Source organism: Geotrypetes seraphini, chromosome 6 (assembly GCF_902459505.1).
Source record: "Geotrypetes seraphini chromosome 6, aGeoSer1.1, whole genome shotgun sequence".
NCBI classification, from domain to species: Eukaryota; Metazoa; Chordata; class Amphibia; order Gymnophiona; family Dermophiidae; genus Geotrypetes; species Geotrypetes seraphini.
In genome coordinates, this window is record NC_047089.1 from 87,807,800 (window position 1) to 87,829,530 (window position 21,731).

The following is a 21,731-nucleotide window of genomic DNA, read 5'->3' on the forward strand; positions in this document are numbered from 1 at the left end:
ATTTCTGAAAACAGCAATAGGATAACATAGCTTGATGAATACATTTACCTAACCAAGATTGTTGCCTACCAACTTGAAATACGAGGGTCCTATCTAAGAAGGTCTTATATCTACACCCATTAATTTTTGGATAAGCAAATAAATAGAATTATCCCAGGACAAGCAGGCATGATATTCTCACATGTGGGTGACGTCATCTACGGAGCCCCAGCGCGGACAGCCTTTCAAGCAAACTTGATTGAAGTTTCAAGTTTGCTACACTGCACCACGCATGTGCATGCCTTCTTGCCCACTAGAGGGCGCATCCCCACCTCGTGGTCCTCAGTTCAGTTTCTTCCGCGGAGCCAGAAGCCCTGTGGAATTTGTGCTCTTCGATTTAAGCCTTCTGACACCGCGGCTGTGTATTTTTTTCACGGTCGCTGTGCTTACTTTGCTTTTCTTTTTTCTTTTGTTTCAGTTTTCGTCAAAAAAAAAAAACGTACTTTGATTCGGCTCCGGGAGCTCCCGGTAGCCGCGGCCGCGGGACCTCGTTCGTTCCCGGCTGGTTATTGTGTCCATGTCCCGTCCCTTGACGGGCTTTAAAAAGTGCACCCGGTGCGATCGGTTGCTCTCCATTACCGATCCTCACCGGTGGTGCTTGGTGTGTTTGGGTCCTGAGCATCCTACCGACTCCTGTGCTAGGTGCGCAACTTTTCAGTCCAGAGCTCTCCGCCGACGCCGTGCCCGGATGGCGGAGCTCTTCTCTGCGGACCCCGCTGCGGGGGAAGGCCTCGACGTCGGCCTCGGCTTCGGTCCCGGCCTCGACCTCGGCCTCCGGTCCCCCGGCCTCGCCTCGACCCTCGACTTCCTCCAAGCCTGCTGCCTTGACCAAGCCTGCTTCGGGTAAGTCCCCTCTTCCTTCCTCGACTCCAGGGTCAGTGAAGAAGCCATCCTCGGGCTCCTCGACTGCGAGTGGGCCGTCCTCTGCTCCGCCCCGAGTTGCAAAGCCCAGTGCCCCGAGGGAATACTCGAGACCGAGGTCGCCCTCCAGGGAGCACTCCTCAGCCCCGGACCTGTCTGCCATGATGGAGGTTCCGATCTTCCAGGACTTGCTCCGAGCGCTGATTGCCTCGGAGCTGTCCGGGGCCCTCGCGCACCTGCAGCAGGCTTCGGCCTCTACTGCTCCGGCCTCGATTGTGTCTGATTTCCACCTCAATCAGTCCATTGTTCTTCCGGTGTTCTTCCCGAAGCCCCACTCTCATCCTGGTGAGGCGGCGCTTCACACGCTTGACTGTAAGAGGGTGTTGGCTTTCTATCTCCAACGTACCAAGTCTCATCGGAAGGTTCCTCAATTGTTTTTGTCCTTTGATCCTAATCGGTTGGGACATCCTGTTTCCAAGCGCACCTTGTCCAACTGGTTGGCTGCTTGTATTTCTTTTTGCTACGCTCAGGCTGGTCTCACGCTCCATGGTCGAGTCACGGGGCATAAGGTCAGGGCTATGGCAGCTTCTGTTGCTTTCCTCCGGTCTACTCCTGTGGAGGACATATGTAAAGCTGCCACTTGGTCTTCGGTTCATACGTTCACCTCCCACTATTGTCTGGACACTTTGTCCAGAAGCGACGGCCGGTTTGGCCAGTCGGTGTTACGTAACCTGTTTTCCTAAATTGCCATCTTCCCACCTGCCCTTTTTTGGTTAGCTTGGAGGTCACCCACATGTGAGAATATCATGCCTGCTTGTCCTGGGATAAAGCACAGTTACTTACCGTAACAGGTGTTATCCAGGGACAGCAGGCATATATTCTCACAACCTCCCCGGGGATGGCTTCTTTGCTGGTTATGGAACTGAGGACCACGAGGTGGGGATGCGCCCTCTAGTGGGCAAGAAGGCATGCACATGCGTGGTGCAGTGTAGCAAACTTGAAACTTCAATCAAGTTTGCTTGAAAGGCTGTCCGCGCTGGGGCTCCGTAAATGACGTCACCCACATGTGAGAATATATGCCTGCTGTCCCTGGATAACACATGTTACGGTAAGTAACTGTGCTGTTTCTAATTTCTCTTGATGGTCTATGCAACACAAAATGAGAAAAAAGGTAAGCTGGAGACAATCCCGATATCAGCTTAAAGCAGATACAGGAAAATTTAAATAATACTCTTGCCTCCAAAGGCAGCCAATGAAGTAAACGATAATATGGAGTAATATGGTTGTTCTTTTTTTAAACTAAAAATCAATCGAACAGCTGTATTCTGAATTATCCTTAATTTCCTTAGAATTTTTTTGGGTGCAACAGAAGTTGGAAAGAATTATACAAAAGAGGCCAAAACTGTTTGTTTGGGGCAGAGAAACTCTAATTCTTATAATTTAACAGAATGAATTGAAACGTGGCATGAGGGAAAAGCTAATTTAAAAAAAATAAGAGTGCAGTTGGATCACAGGTTCCAGAGAAATGAACCATCTAAAATTTGGCCCCATGTTGGGTTTATTTAATGGGAAAAGGAGTTAGAATTTCTGTACCAGAGAAACTCAGGCCCTCTTCTATCAAACTGCGATAACAGTTTTTAGTGCGGGGAGCCTCGCTGAATGGCCTGTGCTGCTCCCGACGCTCATTGAGTTCTTATGAGTGATGGGAGCGCTAAAAACTGCTATCGCAGTTTGATAGAAGAGGGCCTTAGGTAAAAGTGAAATGTAGCAGTTAGACTACAAAGCAATTTAAAAGGTAGAAATTCCTACTCTTTCAAACCCCCAGACTGCACCCTACAATCTGCCCTATCTACAAAATTACCCCATCCCCTCATAATTAACATATCTTGCAAATTCACCTTCCCTCAAACTGCTCCCTGTAACTTCAGCACCACTCCATAAAATTCTCCTCCCCCACAGCTGACATACTACACTTCTCCCTCCGTATTCGCTGTGATAGGGGATAAACAGAACTGCAAATACAGAAAAACCGCAAATAACTTTTTCATATGTTATTCACTGTTTGCTATTAAAAACCATCGTGAATATGGTGAAACCGCGAATAACATGGTGGGAGACCTGGCCTGTTCCTAAGGAGAGGCAAAACACGGTGAAGAAAGTGCTGGGAATCAACGATTTTCTCTGTAAATGCTTGGAATCAGCGATTTCTCTATGCAAGCTGATGTAATTTGGGTGGAGGGGCCAGCAAGCTAAAAACCGTGAATAATCGAAACTATGAATGTTGAAACCGCGAATACGGAGGGAGAAGTGTACTCCACAAACTGCCTTATCACTAAAATACTGCTTGTGATTGCCCTACCATATCTCATAACTGCCTCAAGCCCCTAAACTACTCCCCCCTGTGTAAGATGGTGTTGGATTTCCATTTTAACAAATCAGCTGTCCTTCCAAAATTTGTCCACGAAAGTAAACATGCCTAGTACACCTAGGACAGCAAAATTGTATTATATTTCTGTTTAAACTGCTGATTTTTATCTACTCTGCTAGTCTGGCATTCACTCATCAGTGATAATTCTGAGTTGCTCTAGAGCTGAAGATAGTGGAATCTTTTTGAATGGTATATGATAAGAGGGATTTCTGTTTCCTCCTGATCACAGTAATAGAGGTCACATCTCAGCAGTGCATGCTTTAATAAGGTGAAGAAGACATGGAATAGACCAAGAAGGAGAAAGCACATCAAGTATTTGCCAATATTTTAATAGCTTAGAGGCCTAGATGCTGAGTGCATTGAGAAATATCTACTAAATAGTGTACATTTTTGAGCTCAGACATTAGTATTTTAGGTAGTACATTTTTTAATATGAGAAAAGTGTGTGTTTAAATCGGGAAAAATCTGCTTATTGTACTCACATAGTGGGAAATTCTTGAAGATGCACTGAAAGTTGGCCAGCGGTAGGGTGCCCTATTGCCAGCTAACCAACCAATCCGGAAGCACATTTCCTAAAAAAATGGAGGCACAAACAGCATCTTCATTTATGGCTCTAGTGTTGTGCATACAGAAGCACTTAGAGGTGCTTAATAATGCCTAAGGCCAGTGTGGGCATGGCTTGTGCTGGAAGTGGCCTTAGGCATCTTTAGGCGCCCATAGGCGCTTCTGTAAGCACGTCACCGGCGCTTTAAATGTAGGCTTCTAAAATGCTGGCCTACTTTTAGGGTGCTGGTGTAAAAAAAAAAAAAAGGCGAAATTCTGTAATCGGCACTGGTTCGTGATTGACACGTTATTAGCGGCCACCAATTATAGAATCCCCCAACCCCCATAGTACATAAGCTCTAGTCCTCTCCATACTGATCAGCTCAGTCTGACAGGGCCAATTGACTCTTGAGCTTAACGCACGGCAGTTTCTAGACTAATAGTGTATATCATTTGCTTTATTTTTAAGGTGGACAGCAGCAAAGAGTCAGCTGAAGCTGCTTGTGACATTTTGTCACAACTTGTGAATTGCTCTTTAAAAACACTTGGACTTATTTCAACTGCTCGACCAAGCTTTATGGATTTACCAAAGGTAATATATTTGCAGTTCTTCTTGAATTAGAAGAAGACAGGATGTCATCCAGTGCTCACACTTCACTTCTGTCCCTTCCGATTTGATCTACACTCCAGCAGAGGCATGCAAGAGGTGCTATTCCATAGAGTACTGCAGGCAGGAAAATTCATGGAGTGGAGACTGTGAATCAGTGTGCTCTGTCCTTGCAGGCACCCTTCTCACTTGCCCTGCCATGTTTCTTTTTCAAACAGCAATATCACAATAATAATATCACAATCAATAAACTGATACTTGAAAGCTACAAAATGTATAAACTGGGGAATTACAGAACAGGGGCTAGACCCAGAACCCAAACACAATCCTTTTGTAATTTATAATTTGTAATTTATAAGGGAGCCCTCAGTGTGGAATTGTGAGCTCAAAAGAGCCAATTACAAAAAAACAGCTCGATTGCTCAGACATTTTCCAAGGCAGAACCTCTAGTAGATTCAAACCACACACCATCATTGGGTACTCCCATGTGTTCAATATAATAATCAAAAAATATATACTGTATATATAGGTTCAAGGAATAAGCCCCCAATCTGTAGCCAAGATGGAATGGCAGTAACCGCTAATTTTAAAGCCACAATAAAGCCCACTTAGCTGCAGAATCAAGTTCAGTGGCTGAAGCGCTGATCACAAATTCAACTGAATTATCCTCTCGTTTTATGCTGTAATTTTAGTTTCATAGTCCAACCAAGCTCAGTTTTGAGGCACACAGCTCAGAAAGCAAGGTTACAAAGCCGAGCCTTCTGTTGCCTGACACACGTGAGAAACTGGTGTCATGGAGTCTGTGTGTACCTCCTCACAATCCCTTGCTTTAAAATAACTTTCTGCCAGCTTTGTTCCACAGATAAGTGGTGGCAAGAATTGGGATGTGCTAGAATACCAATTGCAGTTTGTGAGGTTGAGTGATGTCCTTAAGGGTTGTTTAGGTGGTTTTAGAAGGCCACATTCTTGAAGAAAATGAAATGTTTTGAATTCCATAAATTCCTGTCTGTGAAGATCCTCTTTAGCATCAGTAGGAATGGAGACGCGAGGTATCTGTCTGTGCACTATATCACTTCCTTAAAATACGAATGATAATATATTAAAAACTGTTTGGTGCTGGCTTGTCCTTGCAAACAAGTTTTATCCCTTGGTACTGGACCACAATTTTAGATTGGTGCAAAATTGTTTCAGTGGATGGGGAAAAGGTGATTAGAAATTACGGGTAAAAGATCTTTTTTTCTGTTGCCACTGTCAAACTATGGAATAGCCTCCCAGTTAAAATAAGATTATAGGGAGCTTGTTTACAATTAGAATGTGAAAACTTGGTTGTTCCCTTGCTTTTTTAGAGTTTATGAATGGTGATTTTATTTATAATTTTTTTATATTCATTGCAATTTTAACATAATTTTACAAGAGATCCCTTGTTCAGGAAAAGCAGAAACATCTCACAAGCAACTCAACAAATTGATTTTTTTAAGACTGTGAACATAGTAATTTCATTCAAGTAACAAAGTATTGGCTATTTGTAGTAACATGTGATATAAGATAAAACTAGAGATGATAATTTGATATATTTAAGCCTGGAAAACTGCTTGCTCTGAACTGGACATAACATAAATCTTTCTTTATATACCGTGAAAGCCTTTCGGTTCGAGGTGGTTTACAGGAAAAAAGGCTGAAGAGAGGCAGCAGACTGCAGCATTCGAGAGAATATCAAAAATTATATAGAACATATATATAGGGAAATTTAGCAAGGTTTTATAAGGGGAGGTGATAAATAATAAGTAAGAATGATCATAGTCTTGGAGCAACAATATGGAATAGAGAGTCAGTTCAAACTTAGTCATCCTGTTTGGGGAAGAGGAACATTTTTAGGAACTTTCTGAAGACTAACTGACTGACAGTAGGATATTAGATGGAAACTTTTTTTTGCCATACATTTTAAAAATATTTCCAAATAAATGCCTTTTTTTTTTTTTTTTTTTACTAAGCCACAGTAGAGGTTTCTACTGTGGCCGAGAGTACTAAATGCTCTGATGCTCATAAGAATTCTATGAGTGTTGAAGCACCGTTGGAGTATTTAGTGCTCCGGACTGCAGTAGAAAACTCTACCGTGGCTTAGTAAAATGGGGGTGGGGGTGTAAATAACTAAAGTATAATTGAAATATAGTGCACTTAATATATTTGATGGTATTCTGTGCCAATGATGGCTCATCAATAGAAACGGGTACAACGTCTGGATAAGATGGTCGGTTGTCTTCTGACCTTGACTGAACGGAATTACAAGTTTCTGGCTAGCATTGTTATTTCAGCATTAGTCTATCCAGGTATGCCAATTGCAGACTTTAAATCTGATTGGCTAGATTTAAGCCTGCTTTCCGTTCTGCAAATTTTCTAGATTACAGGTGAAAATCTGTCCTGGGCTTGCCTCCTGTTTTGCTGTTTGTTGCACTTAAAGATGGAGAAAATTATTTCAACCAGTGACATCACTGGTATAAGAGCTGGCCCAGAATTTCTCTACGTCCAGCAGATGGGGCAGGTTGGACTAGTTTAGTAGGATAGAAAAGGTAGGCCTAACTCCTGGGACTCTGTCTGCAACCTTCACCTGATGAGTTGAATCCCCTGGGGCCTTAACTCCTGGAGTTTCAGTCATAATTGGTACTCCTGGTAGAGCCCTGGCTGAGGTGAATGTACCCTAACCCAGAGGTTTTCAACATGCTGTATGCATACCCCAAAAGGGTACATGAGAGCACTGCAGGAGGCACGTGGCACTACTAGAGAGCCTTTCTCATCTCCTGCCACTCTGGCTGCTGCTTCTGGTTCTCTAGCTCATGAAGATGGGACTATGTTAAAACACTAGTTTCCCTGGGTCAAGCGGTTATGGATTCTGTCTCTTTTGCAGAGGGGACTAGAACAAGATCTGGCTATGAACTTGAACATTTGAGGTAGCAGTTCTTTCGTGGTTCTGGGGTAATATTCAGGGAATGTTCTAGACAGCACACCCCAAAGCAGTGAAGTTTTTTGAAGGGAGTCAAGTACATTTTTTGACCTCTTTGGTCAGTGGTTCCCATAGTGAAACCTTAAACCATTCTCTCAGTGCCCAGGGAGCCTCCTTGAAAGATCTCACCTTGAAGACTGTTTCTGGTGGTGATCTGTTTGGCAAGATGGATCTTTGAGTTACAGGCTTTTTCCTGTAGGGATCCAGACATAAATTACGTATTGCCCTTTCATATTAACCAGGTTTTTCTAGTGCGATAGGTGTGTCATTCTGGACAAACAGGCTATCTCCCTATGGCCACGAGCCAAATGCAGAAGGAATCTACTCCAGATTTTTGCTGTGTCCCTCCTATTTCACTAGGAGCTCTAGTGCCACTTGCAGTTTTTCCCTTCTGCACACGAGCCGGAAGGAGTGTTTTTGTTCTGCTGTCTCCTTTTTTATTTTATTAGGTATTTTAAAAATATTTTCAGTGTTTTCAATGTTCGGAGCTTCCTATCTTTACTGTCGGCTCTGCCTGCATAGAGAAGCAGCAGACTGTGGTCTGTAACTGACAAGCTGATTCCTGGTGGTACCTGTTAGCCAGCCTGCACAAGTATTTTTAGAGCTTGGTGTTGTCACCGCTTGCCGTCCCTCACCTACTGCATAGCAGGGGTTTGAGCGCAAGCTGTTAGGCATCTGTAGGAGGCTCAGCGGTGTCTCATAGGATTCTGGCTGCACTTTTTTTACCTCCCTCCTTCTGATAGCGCATCCGTCGGTCGGCGGGGGTGGGAGTACGTTTGGACGTCGTGTCTGGCTGGCAGCCTGAAGATCAGGTTTGAAGAAACAACTTGCAGCATGAGGCAGTGATTCTTCTCATTTCTAGCTGCTAGAAAGAGCTGTGGCAGGCTGTAGCACATTGCCAGCACAGGTCACAGTGATTAAGGCTGTTACAGCCAGTGAGGTGAATGGGGGGGGAGGGGGGTCTGCAAATTACATTTTTATGTTTTTCTGCATGTGCATATATGTTCCCCTCCTAAAAAAATCCTAAAATACTCAGCTTTAAACCTCAGGAAGTTTATTATTTTAGGTGTGAAAATCGTGCAGGCGGACATCTTGGATTTTAGCAGTCTCTTTTTTCAAAGCTCCCTAATCTTCTAAAACTCTAATTTCTGCATCAAAACTGGTTGGGATGGAATCCTTTGGCTCTTCTACCCCAGTTTCATGCTAGGTTTGCGCATATTTTGTGCTTTAAGAGCGTCCTTGTGCCACGGTGTTGCGCCATGCAGTCTGGAGAGGCGGGAGCAGCCAACTTAACATCTTCCCTGCATACTCAGCTGATAAAAAGGAACATGCCTACAGAAAGTAAAGTGAAAATAGGATAGTTTTCTAAGCCATTTACTTAAGTGGCTTCAGCATAAAGGGTAACAACTTCTTTTGTGAGCTGTTTTAATAGTGGTAACTAGCCATGTTGAATTAGGGTAAGTAAATTTGCTGTGTATTTTGGTGACCCGGGCTGAAGTGTAAAATAACAAGAACAATACAATTTGATTTTGCTGCTTCTGCATTCTGTTAAGCAAATTTCAGCATGTTTGCCCATACAAGTGTTTTTCATTCCCTCTGAATATGAAATTTGCAAATACTTTGCATAGTAAGCCATTCGATTCCCTTCAGAAAAAATGGCAGCCATAGGAAATTCTGGTTCGTTTTATATGGTTGGTTTTTTTTAATTTTATAATGAATACACTCAAATCGGCAACATAAAGTATTTGCAACTAGTATCAACAAACATTTTTTTCTCTGCATTTATTGGCTATTACACTTTAAGGACCTAGAGATAGATACTGAAGAATATTGATGACCCACATTGGTGGATCTGGGTTAAAGAAAGTAGGAATGTGAGCCTGTTTTGATAGTAACATAGTTAATGACAGCAGATAAAGAGCCCAATCATACATGCTCCATAAATTAATCATTTAATTTAAATGGTCCTTTTTCTTAGATATTTCTGGGCCAGAAACCCAGAGCCCTGTCCAGTAGTGTGCTTAGGTTCTAGCTACTGGAGTCTCTGTCAAAGCTCACTCCACCCCATCTTGACCATCCCAGCCATCGAAGCCCTCCCCAGCCCCTCAACTTAATATCCATATACAGGACACAGACCGTTCAAGTCTGCCCAGTACTGGCCTTAATTCCTTCAATGTATACCCATAATTTTCTGATTAGAGATCCTCTGTGTTCATCCCACATGATTTTATTTTTTTGGTAGAGGGGTGTAGAATATATTTATGTGGTTACTTCAAAAGTTCTAAAGTCATACTGCTACCTTTTTATTTGCATCTTTGCCCTGAAAATTGTAGATGGACGGGAGTAGAAACAGAAAATGTGGCTTATCCCGTCTGCCCATCTATACTAAATACTAATCTCCCTTAGAGATCCTGTATACTTGTCCCCATACTTTTTTGAATTCAGATATAGTCTTCCTCTCCGCCACCTCCATCGCAAGGCTGTTCCATACATCTACTATTCTTTTTGAAAATAAATATTTCCTTAGATTACTTCTGACTCTTCCATGTCCCTTTGGTGTTAGATATGGCAGATGTAAGATTTGCAAATCATATTTTTCCCTGTATTCAGAAAAAAATATATAATCAAATACACATTGTCTTGTTTTCTCACTTTGTTTTCTTTAGTCACATTTTATTTCTGCACTGACGGTGGTGTTTGTGAATTCAAAATCACTTTCCTCACTGAAGATAGATGATACACCTGTGGACGATCCATCTTTGAAAGTATTGGTGGCTAATAACAGTGACACACTCAGGCTGCTAAAAATGAGTAGCTGTCCTCATGTTTCTCCAGCAGGTAAAGTAATACCTATTTTGTGTGCAGTCATCCCTGAAACTGTTCCAGAAAGTTATAAGATACCATATCTTTCCTGAGTCCTGCTATTCCTACACCACTATATCACTTTCCTTAAAACCAGCATATGCTGTTTTAAACCACCCTTTTGTATTTAATGAAGATGATTTTATTTAACTATATTCAAACATTTAAAAAAACATTTCTAATTCTTCTGCTGTTCAAGATATCATTGCACTCTAAACACAATTTTTGCTCTTTCAACAACCTATGAATTATCTGCCTGGACCGAGAACCGGGTTTGATTTCCACTGCAGATCCTTTTGACTCTGGGCAAGTCACTTAACCCTAAGTATATAGGATTAAATTAGATTATGAGCCTATTAGGATTAGGAAAAAGTACTTACATATCGTGCATGTAAACTACTTTGATTGTACTCCCCGAAAGACGATATATCTAATCCATCTTTAAGCCACCTCTTAGTTTAAGTCTAACTGAGAGGCGGCTTAAAGACGAAACATAGAAAATATGTGTTATGTAAATGTGACAAGTCCCTGATGAAGATAATGAAATAGGGTCCCTCATCAGACTAATAGGTGTGATATCGAGTAGTGTCGCTGTAATTCTGAGTGGGCAGTGTATGATGCTGCTGGAACATTAAGCTTGATTTCTTCAAGCTGTGATTTAACAGAGATAAGTTCTTATTTTTGAATTTCCTTCTTAGAATTATTAACTTTCAGGATATTTGTATTGCAGTGATATGAACCACCTTCTTGTGGATTTAAGCTTTGTATAGAACATTTTTCTATGGGGGTGTTTTTCAATGAGTTTGGATAAATTTTAGCATATGACATTGCACTAATGTGGATATTTTTCATCAAATATGTGGACAGTTTTCAGTGTTTATGTATTTATAAGAGATAACAGTGGAATTTCACACACAATTACATGTTACATTTTAATGCAAAAATTCAAAATTGCGCAAGAAGCAGAATGAGATTGGTGTAACAAATAGAACTTTGATGCTCATTATTGTCATTGTAAAAGATGGTGGTGTGCACCATATTCATTGATACCTCCTCTGCCCTTTTTTTTAAAAAAATACATTGATTTGTGAGTCATTTTTGGTGAGATTCCTGTCTGCAATCTCTTTGGAGAGTTTTTGTTGTTTGGTAAAGATTTAAAGCGACAGTTCATTTGGCAATGTACGCACTAGGTTCTGTGGATGGCATCACCCACATGTGAGAATATTCCTTCTGTCTTCAGAGAACATCTGCTGCAGGTGGTGGACAGTCTCTCACAAGCTCCTGACTTTTGCTGTTTATGCTCCTGTTCTGGGTTTCCAGGTTCAGTAGAGCCCAGGGGTGTTTAGGCTGATCCATGCCTGCTTTAGGGGTATACCTGATGGTGCCATGTTCCTTCCTCCCCAGCCTCCTTTCTTGCTACTTTCCTTTCTCCTTCCTCATAGGTGTTTAAAAGAACAAAACAAAACAAAGGACAGGTTCCTTAGGGACTTGGAGCAGATATCTGCTTGTGTGGCTGTAAGTGGAAAGGGGTGAACCCAGCACTATTTCCAGCATTGGTCTTTATCCTAGGACAAGTAAGCAGCATATTCTAACATATGGGTGATGTCTTCCACTGAGTATGGTACGGACAGTCTGAAAAGTGAACTTTCAATTTAAATTTTAAAAGCTTTGCGACTACCCACACCGCTCATGCATGACTGCCTTCCCGCCCGAAGAGGCTCGAGGTACCTCGGTTCTTCGTTTTCTGCTGAGTGAAGAAGTATCTTTTTGACTGAACTCTGTTCAGTCGCATTGCCTTCCTGCTTTGTGTAATTTTCTTCTTTTTTCATTTGGTTTTATTTCCTTTCGTTAAAGATAAGACCTAGAACATAACATAAGACTTGCCTTTGTCGGGTCAGACCGAAGGTCCATCGTGCCCGGCAGTCCGCTCACGCGGACCTATATCCACTGTATCATTCCCTCTACCATAATCTTCCCAACCCTGTAATGTCATGTCTAAATTAGACTGTAAGCTTTTCAGCACTATAGAAATAATAAATAGTAGTAGTAAGAAGATCCATCTTTGTTATTTTTTCCTGTATCTTAGGATTTTTTCCTTGGCGAGTTTCATGCTTTGAAATTGAGTTTCATACCGCCAAGAAAACTTTTCCGTCCATGTTGAAATCTTTAACGGGTTTTAAGAAGGGCAGTATGTACCAGCAGTCTATTTCTGTAACCGACCCTCATAACGGGTGGCTTCAGAGTTTAAACCCTGGACTCTACATTAAGACTTGTATTCAGTGTTGCTCTTTAAAATCGCGCTCTCTTAAGGACCGTCGAGCTTAGCAGGAGCAGTTCTTGGCGTGACCATGGATATCACCAGATCTTCTTAACTGTCAACATCGACATCTTCTGCATTGGCATTGACTTGGAACTTCCAGCATCGGGGGAGCCAACTTATAAGATCCACTCCCCAGCAAGCATGTAGGTCTCTACAGCATCGAGTTTCTTGTTGCAGACCAATCAATGATGCCAATGCTCCCCAGCTTCGCAGGTTGTCTCTCTCTCTCTCATGGTATGCATCCTCATCGAGGTCATCCACTTCGAGACACCCTGCTGCACCGATGGTACTGGCTGTTAAGCCATAAGTATCGGTGCATTCTTTTAAGGTGTCACAGGTCTAAATGACATCGAGTCTTCAGCCAAGCAGTATTACAAAATTTATTCTTTTAATGGCAGCTCTCCCTCCATCCCATTGCAGTAAGCTAGGGAGCCCCATATGTGAGAATATGTTGCCTGCTTGTCCTAGGATAAAGCACAGTTATTTACCATAACAAGTGTTATCTGGAGACAGCAGGCAGATATTCTCACATCCCACCTCCCCTGGTTGGCTTCTTAGCTTGCTTACGGAACTGAGGTACCTCGAGCCTCTTCAGACAGGAAGGCAGTCATGAAGCTCTTAAAATTTAAAGTGACAGTTCACTTTTCAGACTGTCTGTACTGGGCTCTGTGGATGACGTCACCCATATGTGAGCATATCTGCTTGCTGTCCCCGGATAACACCTGTTACAGTAAGTAACTGTGTTTTCTAAAGCAACAATTGATCTGGTTAAAAAAAATATACCTTCAAAACCTTATCAGCTCAAGTTGGTGAATACAGCTTTAAATTTTATCTCTGTCAGGCTGCACTGTGAAAAGTGGAAAGCAATGTAGGGACAGTGCACCTGCTGTTGGGGTGGGTGGGTTGGATTCAGCTGAATTGGCACCCAGAAGGACTGAGATGATGCTAGATTCTGGCATGGGAGGCATGTTGCTGTGCTCTGTTCAGTTTTCCTTCTCATAGAAATACAGAAAAATGAAAATAAAGACCATATGGCTTATCTAGTTGGCCTATCTAGTCTGCCTATCCATGTCATCTACTATCCCTTCCTCTCCCCTAGAAATCCAGTGTTCTTGTCCCAAGCTTTCTTGAATTCAGATATGGTTTCCATCTCTATCATCTCCACCTGGAGGCCGTTTCATGCATTTCCCACTCTTTCCGTGAAAAAAGTATTTTCTAAAGTTACAGTACCTACACCCCAGAATGCTCAGAGAGTTAAGGGAAGTCCTGGCAGAACCATTATCTGTTCTTTTCAATCTTTCCCTAAGCACAGGAAGGGTCCCCTTGGACTGGAAAACCGCCAACGTAATCCCACTCCACAAAAAGGGCTGCAGGACAGAGACAGCAAACTACAGACCAGTGAGTCTCACGTCTATAGTGTGTAAACTCATGGAAACACTGATCAAACAGAATCTTGACACAATCCTAGACAAAGAAAAACTGCGTGATCCACACCAACACGGGTTCACCCAGGGTAGATCCTGCCAATCTAATCTGATTAGCTTTTTTGACTGGGTTACTAGACAACTGGACGCCGGAGAGTCACTGGACGTGATATATTTGGACTTCAGTAAAGCATTTGATAGCGTCCCTCATCGAAGATTACTGAACAAGCTGAAATCGATAGGATTAGGAGACACTCTAACTACATGGGTTGGGGATTGGCTGAGCGGTAGACTTCAGAAGGTGGTGGTGAACGGTACCCCATCCGAAGCATCGGACGTGATCAGTGGAGTGCCGCAGGGCTCGGTCCTGGGCCCGATTCTATTTAACTTATTCATAAGAGATATGACGCAAGGACTTAGAGGAAGGGTATCACTGTTCGCCGACGCCGCCAAACTTTGCAACATAGTAGGCAAAAGCTTATTACCTGATAATATGACATATGACCTACTGTTGCTGGAACAATGGTCAACTACTTGGCAGCTAGGCTTCAATGCTAAAAAATGCAAGATAATGCACCTGGGTAAGAGAAACCCACGTAGAACTTATGTACTAAATGGTGAGACCTTGGTTAGGACCACGGCGGAACGCGACCTAGGGGTGATCATTAGTGAGGACATGAAGGTTGCCAATCAAGTGGAGATGGCTTCCTCCAGGGCAAGACAAATGATGGGGTGTATCCGCAGAGGTTTCGTCAGCAGGAGACCTGAAGTTATGATGCCATTGTACAGAGCCATGGTGAGGCCTCACTTGGAGTACTGTGTTCAGTTTTGGAGACCACACTACCGAAAGGACGTGCTGAGGATCGAGTCGGTTCAGCGAACGGCCACCAGGATGCTCCGACCGCCTCTTCCTGCACTAAAGTCGGGCCTTCTGATTGGTGAGGCCCAACTTTAATACAGGAAGAGGTGGTCGGAGCATACAGCGAGTGATTTCCTTCACTCGCTGGCGCTCCGGCTACGCTCTCCTGCCTCTCCAGCTGTCCTCTCCCGGCGGTTCACAGTCGAAAAATACCGTGACTGACCGGGACCGCCAACCGCAAATGACCGGGGGAACACTGTAGTTCTATCTTTATGGTCAACTGGACCACTAGTTCATGAAACAATGGTGAGAGAACATTAAATGGCCAGAAAGGGGGTTAGGAATTTAATGGTAATTCTTCTCTGGCTGACTATAGCAGCAGAGAAACTAATGTTTTCATTAGATAACATTTGAGCAAAGTCCAGTATAATCTGAGGTCCCAGTTGAAAAATAATATTGATTTCATTGCTATTTACAATTACACAGTCAATTTGTGGAAAATTGAGTAAAACCAGAAGCAGAAACGCACAATCATGAGGTTAGAAAACTTGGAATATATTGAGACCAGATATCGGTTGTGACTCATTGTGATATGCTAGTGGGTAAATTGCCATCTAACAGTATGCTTAATTAAACCCAAGCCACAAGACCGCAGATTCTGCTTGTAATGAGAGATATAAAGTACAGCTTCCTGCATCTTGATGGTGCATTGAAAGTCTTAGGCCACTGAACAGTTTGAAAACAGGAGGAATATTATACAGTGTAATTCCTGGTTTGCTGCTGATGGCCTGTTATATTATTTGAGCAGTGGTGCCCAAGCTCCTGATTGTTGTAAAAGCTTAATAGATCAGAAATTGATAGCAAAGAAAATGCTCATTTACACTTCATAATAAGTCTTCGTTGCTTTAGTCTAGAATAGACTGACTTGGCTTGACTTGACTTTTTTTTTCTCTGAATGAATTGCAAATGAAACACCCTTTAATTAAACCTCAGAAGCTTTAGATATACTTGTTAGCTGTCTGCCAAATATTTAGTGAAAGGTAAGGTGCTGAAGGTTAGTACAAGCTGAAAATTAAAACCTGGCGTGGTGATAAACCTGTGTAGTCATGCTGGAAATACAGAGTTCAGTATCTCGAAGGAAGCATGCTTGCAACATTTTGGCTACATCTAATGCAGTGGTTTTCAGCCCAGTCCTCAGGGACCACCTGGCCAGTTGGGTTTTCAGGAGGTCCACAATGAATATGCATAAGAGATGTGCATGCACTGCCTTCTTGGCATTCAAATCTTTCTCATGCATGTTCATTGTGGATATCCTGAAAAACTGGTAAGAGGGTACTCCATAAGAACATAAGAAGTTGCCTCCACTGGGTCAGACCAGAAGTCCATCGCGCCCAGCATCCCGCTCCTGCGGCAGCTCATCAGGTCCATGACCTGTAAAGTGATTTTTGTCTGAAACCCTTCATTCCCCTTTTCCCTTCTATCTATTAACCTTCTTAGTCCTATATCTAGATCCCTATCTGTATCCCTCAATCCCCGAGTCCTTCAGGAATTTATCCAATCCCTCCTTGAAACCTCGTAATGTACTCTGTCCTATCACATCCTCCGGAAGCGCATTCCAGGTGCCCACCACCCTCTGAGTGAAAAAGAATTTCCTAGCATTGGTTCTGAACCTGTCCCCTTTCAATTTCTCCGAGTGCCCCCTTGTTCTTGTGGTTCCCAAAAGGCTGAAGAATCTGTCCCTCTCCACCTTCTCTATGCCTTTCATGATCTTGTATGTCTCTATCATGTCTCCTCTGAGTCTCCGCTTCTCCAGGGAGAAGAGCCCCAGTCTTTCTAACCTGTCTGCGTTTGAAAGGTTTTCCATACCTTTTATCATTTTTGTTGCCCTTCTCTGAACCCTCTCAAGTACTCCAGAACTGACTTGGGAAACACTGACTTCCAAAATGTATACTTGGGGAGACCAAATATTGATGATTGCAGAATTTTTACAAGAGATTAAATAAAAGCTTATAAGAAAAAGAAATATTTCACTGTTTCTTGCTCCTTTTTGTCCAGTTTCTGGCGAGAGATTGACAGTTCAGAAATCCACTTGTGTGCTTAATTTGCTTATATCTGTTATTCCTTCAATATGCAAGCAATGTGTACTCCCATCCTTTTGCCAGAAATTACAGTTATCATCTTGTGAATATGTCCCATATTCTTTGCCTCTGAATTAAAGTTTTTTTGTTAACCAAGTGCTTTGTGCAAACTGAAAAGATATATTATCAGTTGGAGAACTTTCACTTTGGGCCCCTTTTACAAAGCTGCAGTAGTGATGCTGCGTCAGTAAATGCTCCAAAGCTCATTCGATTCCTCTGGGCTTTGGTGCATTTACTCGGCAGCATTGCTACCATGGCTTTGTAAAAGGCCCCTCCCCCTATGTTAGAACTGGATGATAGTACAGTGGTACCTCGGAATCCGAAAGCCCCAGAACTTGAACAACTTGGAATCCAAACTTTTTTAAAAATTAAATTTTGCCCCGGAATCAGAGCGCTGCTTTGGAATTCGAACGTACGGGAATTGTAAGCGTTGCTCAGCCCAAAGCTTCCCCTCTGATGCAGCTTCCTGTTTCCCCCTGGGAGGGAAGCTTTGGGCTGAGCACCACTCGCAGTTGCCGTTCTTGCTGTCTATTCCGGCAGGGGTTCCGATCTTGCTGCCTCTTCCAGGGGGACCCAATCTTGCTGTTTCTGCCATGTGTGCCCGATCTTTCTGTCTCTGCCAGGGGGCCCCAATCTTGCTGTTTCTGCCACGTGTGCCCGATCTTGCTGCCTCTGCCATGGGGACCTGATCTTGTTGTCTCTGCCAGGGGGACCCGATCTTGCTGCCTCTGCCACGTGTGCCCAATCTTGCTGAGTTTGTGGGACCAATGAATGGATTAATCCAGTTTCTATTATTTTCAATGGGAAAAATTGTCTTGGAACTTGAACGGGGTTCTGGAACAGATTAAGTTCTGGAACGGATTAAGTTCGGATTCCGAGGTACCACTGTACATGATATCTGTTAATACTAGATATTTCACACACTCTTATTTGTTATGAGGGGGAAAAAAATCTATTTCACCTTTGTACAATACTTGAGACCATAATTTTGCTTATAATTTTAAAATGGTTTCTTAAAATGTATCTTCTGACGCTGCAGGTTGTTTTGAGAAGGTGTGCATTAACTGGCAGTATTTGAGGACTTTAAAAATGTCTTATAAGAACATAAGATTTGCCGCTGCTAGCTCAGACCAGTGGTCCATCGTGCCCAGCAGTCCGCTCACACGGCGGCCCTTAGGTCAAAGACCAGTGCCCTAACTAAGAAATTAAATTCTGCTTCCACTTGAGAGGAAAGTGTCTTGTGATTTATACATATTTGGGCCATCCTTTATTGGCTGGCATTTGTAATTGTAAATAGATTAATCTCATTGCTTTTGTGTGCAAAATTGACTTTTGAGGGGAAAAAAAATTAATTATGCAAGTATGGAAACCATTTGTCCCCATTTGTTTCTGCAGTTGTTCTGCTTCTGACAAAGAATTTGTTTTAGACATTATGCCCTGCAGCTGTGAAAGAATCTTATTTGAAAATATGATAATGGTTTGTTTCTTTTTATAAGGAATCCTTTGTGTGGCGGACCAATGTCATGGCTTAAGAGAGCTGGCCTTGAACTACTATCTGTTAAGTGATGAACTGCTGCTTGCTTTGTCATCTGAGAAACACGTCAGGTTGGAGCATCTTAGGATTGATGTGGTTAGTGAAAATCCAGGACAAACTCATTTCCATACAATTCAGAAAAGCAGCTGGGATGCCCTTATTAAGCATTCTCCAAAAGTGAACTTGGTCATGTACTTCTTCTTGTACGAAGAGGAATTTGATCCCTTTTTTCACTATGAAACACCAGTCACTCACCTGTACTTTGGAAGGTCAGTCAGCAAAGAAGTACTTGGCCGTGTTGGAATGACCTGTCCTCGGTTAATCGAATTGGTTGTGTGTGCCAATGGACTGCGACCATTGGATAAAGAACTGATTCGCATTGCAGAGCGCTGTAAGAATCTGACTGCAATTGGGCTGGGAGAGTGTGAGGTTTCCTGTAGTGCCTTTGTTGAGTTTGTGAAGATATGTGGTGGCCGCCTAACTCAACTGTCTATAATGGAGGAAGTGTTGATTCCTGACCAGAAATACAGCTTGGAGCAAATTCACTGGGAAGTGTCAAAGTATCTTGGTAGAGTCTGGTTCCCAGACATGATGCCCACTTGGTAAAGATTACATAGACCTAAGCTGAATGGCATGTGAAAAAGCATCTTTAAATTTTGAGCATTCTCTATCTATAAAAACATATCATATAAATGTACTTAATTAGTCAGTATAATATACTATGTCACATTTTCATTTGTTTTCTTTAATAAAATAAATCCACTAAAGGACCAATTTTGTAAATATGTACACATGACAGAAAAATCCAAACTACATATCCATTCTTCTCATTTGGCCTATTGGATATAATTAGGTATTATTATAGATGTTGGCATAGAAGTAAATAACTTTTCAGATATATGAGTATATGCTTAAAAGCTATCATTGAAAAGTATATTCACAGCCCTTGGTTTAATGCAGTGAATCTTTCAAATTCTGTAGCAATTTTTCATATACTTGGATATTGAGTACCGGTAATTATAATTTATAAATCTATTTCTTGGCATTACTTTTGTATCTAATTTTGTCCATTTTTTTTTTTTTTTTTTTTTTTTAAGAGAAGGGGATTTTGGGGTTGCTGGGATAGGTGGATAGGGATATTGAGTAAATGTGAGATTGAGAGATGATCTCTGAGGAAAGAAATTAAGACATAAGGATTGGCAGAGGGATAGAGAATGGACAAGTAGAAAAGAAGGGTATATAGGAAGAGGGAGGATAAGGAGAATCAGAGCAGGAGAAGAAGTGATCATGGAGCAGAGGATGAGTGATTCCGTTCATACCTAGAGCCCCTCTGACTTCTTCATTCTCTCCTACTACAGTCTTCAAGTCCTACTGACACACCACAGCACCATCTCCATAATCGGATTGCTCTTTATACCCCACAGGGCCAATCCATCTCTCCCCACCCCTCCATCTTGAATTCATTTTCTTCCTCCTCCCACACCCTTTTGTATTCCCATTATTGTCTTTCTCCATCTCTCCTTTACCTTCACTCACTCTTCCCCCATATCCCAGCTATTCCCTCCTGTTCTATAATCATTCCCACCCCTTAAGCCCCTCTTTCGCTCTCTGCTCCTCAGACATCACATAGAAGTAATCTAATGGTTAGTGGAGTGGCCTAAGAACTTGGGTTTGATTTCCACTTCAGCTCCTTGTGAGTCTGGGCAAGTCGCGTAACCCTCCATTGCCTCAAGTACAAAAATAGTACCTGTATATATGTAAACCACTTTGATTGTAACCAAAGATAGGGATTATATCAAATCCCCCTCCCCCCTCATTTCCTTAGAACTTTGCTTTATCATCTCTACCCCTAGATTCTCCTAATCGCATTCTTTTCTCACCATTAATTTGTTGTCACCATCACCACCATCATGCCTTCTTTTCCAGCACCATCACTACCCCTTCCCACATATCCCGTTTGGTTTGGAGCTTGGAAGATGACAGTAGCAGTACAATACAATGGATTGCATTGTTTAGCCTGGTGTCTAAATGCCATGCTTTATACAATTGTACAAAGCATGACAAAGGTGGAGACTGATCATTTGTATTTCAGTTGTCCTTTCATGCCTTTGGATGGTAGGGGAAGAAAGTGCCTTTGCTACACCCAAACCACTACTGCATATTTCGGTCACTGTAGCAGATCTGCTGTAATCCTGAAACACAGGGCAACTACTTGCAGCCTTTACTGCAGCTGTGGAATCGCAGTTGACTAAAGACGGTATACAGGCAGTCCCCGAGTCACAGACACCCGACTTAAGTATGACATGTACTTAAGAACACGGTTGCAGCTTCGTTTGATTTTGCTGAGCAGCATTTCCGGTGGCATAGGCTCCTACACTTCTCCTGCAGCAGATTCAGGAATTATGCATGGCCACATTAAGAACAGTATGTGGTTGTGCATAAGAGAGCCTTAGAGGGAACACCGATAGGGCCATTTGGCCCTTTTGTCAGCTGGAAGCAGAGATAAGCAGCAAGAATCTTTTAAAATCTATAAGTTCTGGGTTACATACAAATCCGACTTAAGAACAGCTTAAAAAAAACGTAACTCGTTCTTTACCCGGGGACTTCCTTATGAATTAAGTCCCATTAGTAATATAAAACATTACTGAATAATTAAGTTTATATATAAAAGGAGTTTGTTGCACTACATATAGATGCTATAAAACCAATCCAGTATATGTAACTTTTTAATAATTGTTTTATAAATTAGCATAGCACTGTCAATATGTGCTTAAAGCCACATTGCACAACTTAAAATAGCAATAGCCTATTGTATAGTGTACAGACTATTTAAATACCATAGGAACACTTAAAATGCTGCTTAAACTTGCCATCCAGCGTTTAAATCCATCTGTCTGTGAGTTTATAATCCATATGAGTCGGGTAATAAGTGGAGCGTTACCAAACTTTGTTTTCTATGCAGTTTTGTAAAAAATATAAACTTGACATTTCTAGAGTCTTCAGAACCTGTTTTAAGGTGTTTTAAGAGGGTTAAAAAAGAAAATTGAACGCATACTTTATTTTGGCAGTTGACTTTCTGGAGTTTGACAGTATTTGATTAGATTGATATGCTTGTAAA

The 21,731-nt window shown here is 42.2% G+C and overlaps 1 protein-coding gene across 4 annotated transcripts in view; it reads left to right on the plus strand.

The window, feature by feature from the left end:
- Window positions 1-21,455, plus strand: part of FBXL3 (F-box and leucine rich repeat protein 3) — a 39,935-nt gene extending 18,480 nt beyond the window's left edge. For 3 of the 4 annotated variants that reach the window (XM_033950205.1, XM_033950206.1, XM_033950204.1), the window contains exons 3-5: window positions 4,341-4,463; window positions 10,143-10,314; window positions 18,576-21,455. In XM_033950205.1, coding sequence (XP_033806096.1) covers window positions 4,341-4,463; window positions 10,143-10,314; window positions 18,576-19,219 — 939 coding nt within the window. In that variant the 3' untranslated portion in view covers window positions 19,220-21,455. The remainder of the gene's footprint in view (window positions 1-4,340; window positions 4,464-10,142; window positions 10,315-18,575) is intronic. The other variant, XM_033950207.1, reaches the window with a different exon arrangement.
- Window positions 21,456-21,731: the final 276 nt, after the last annotated feature.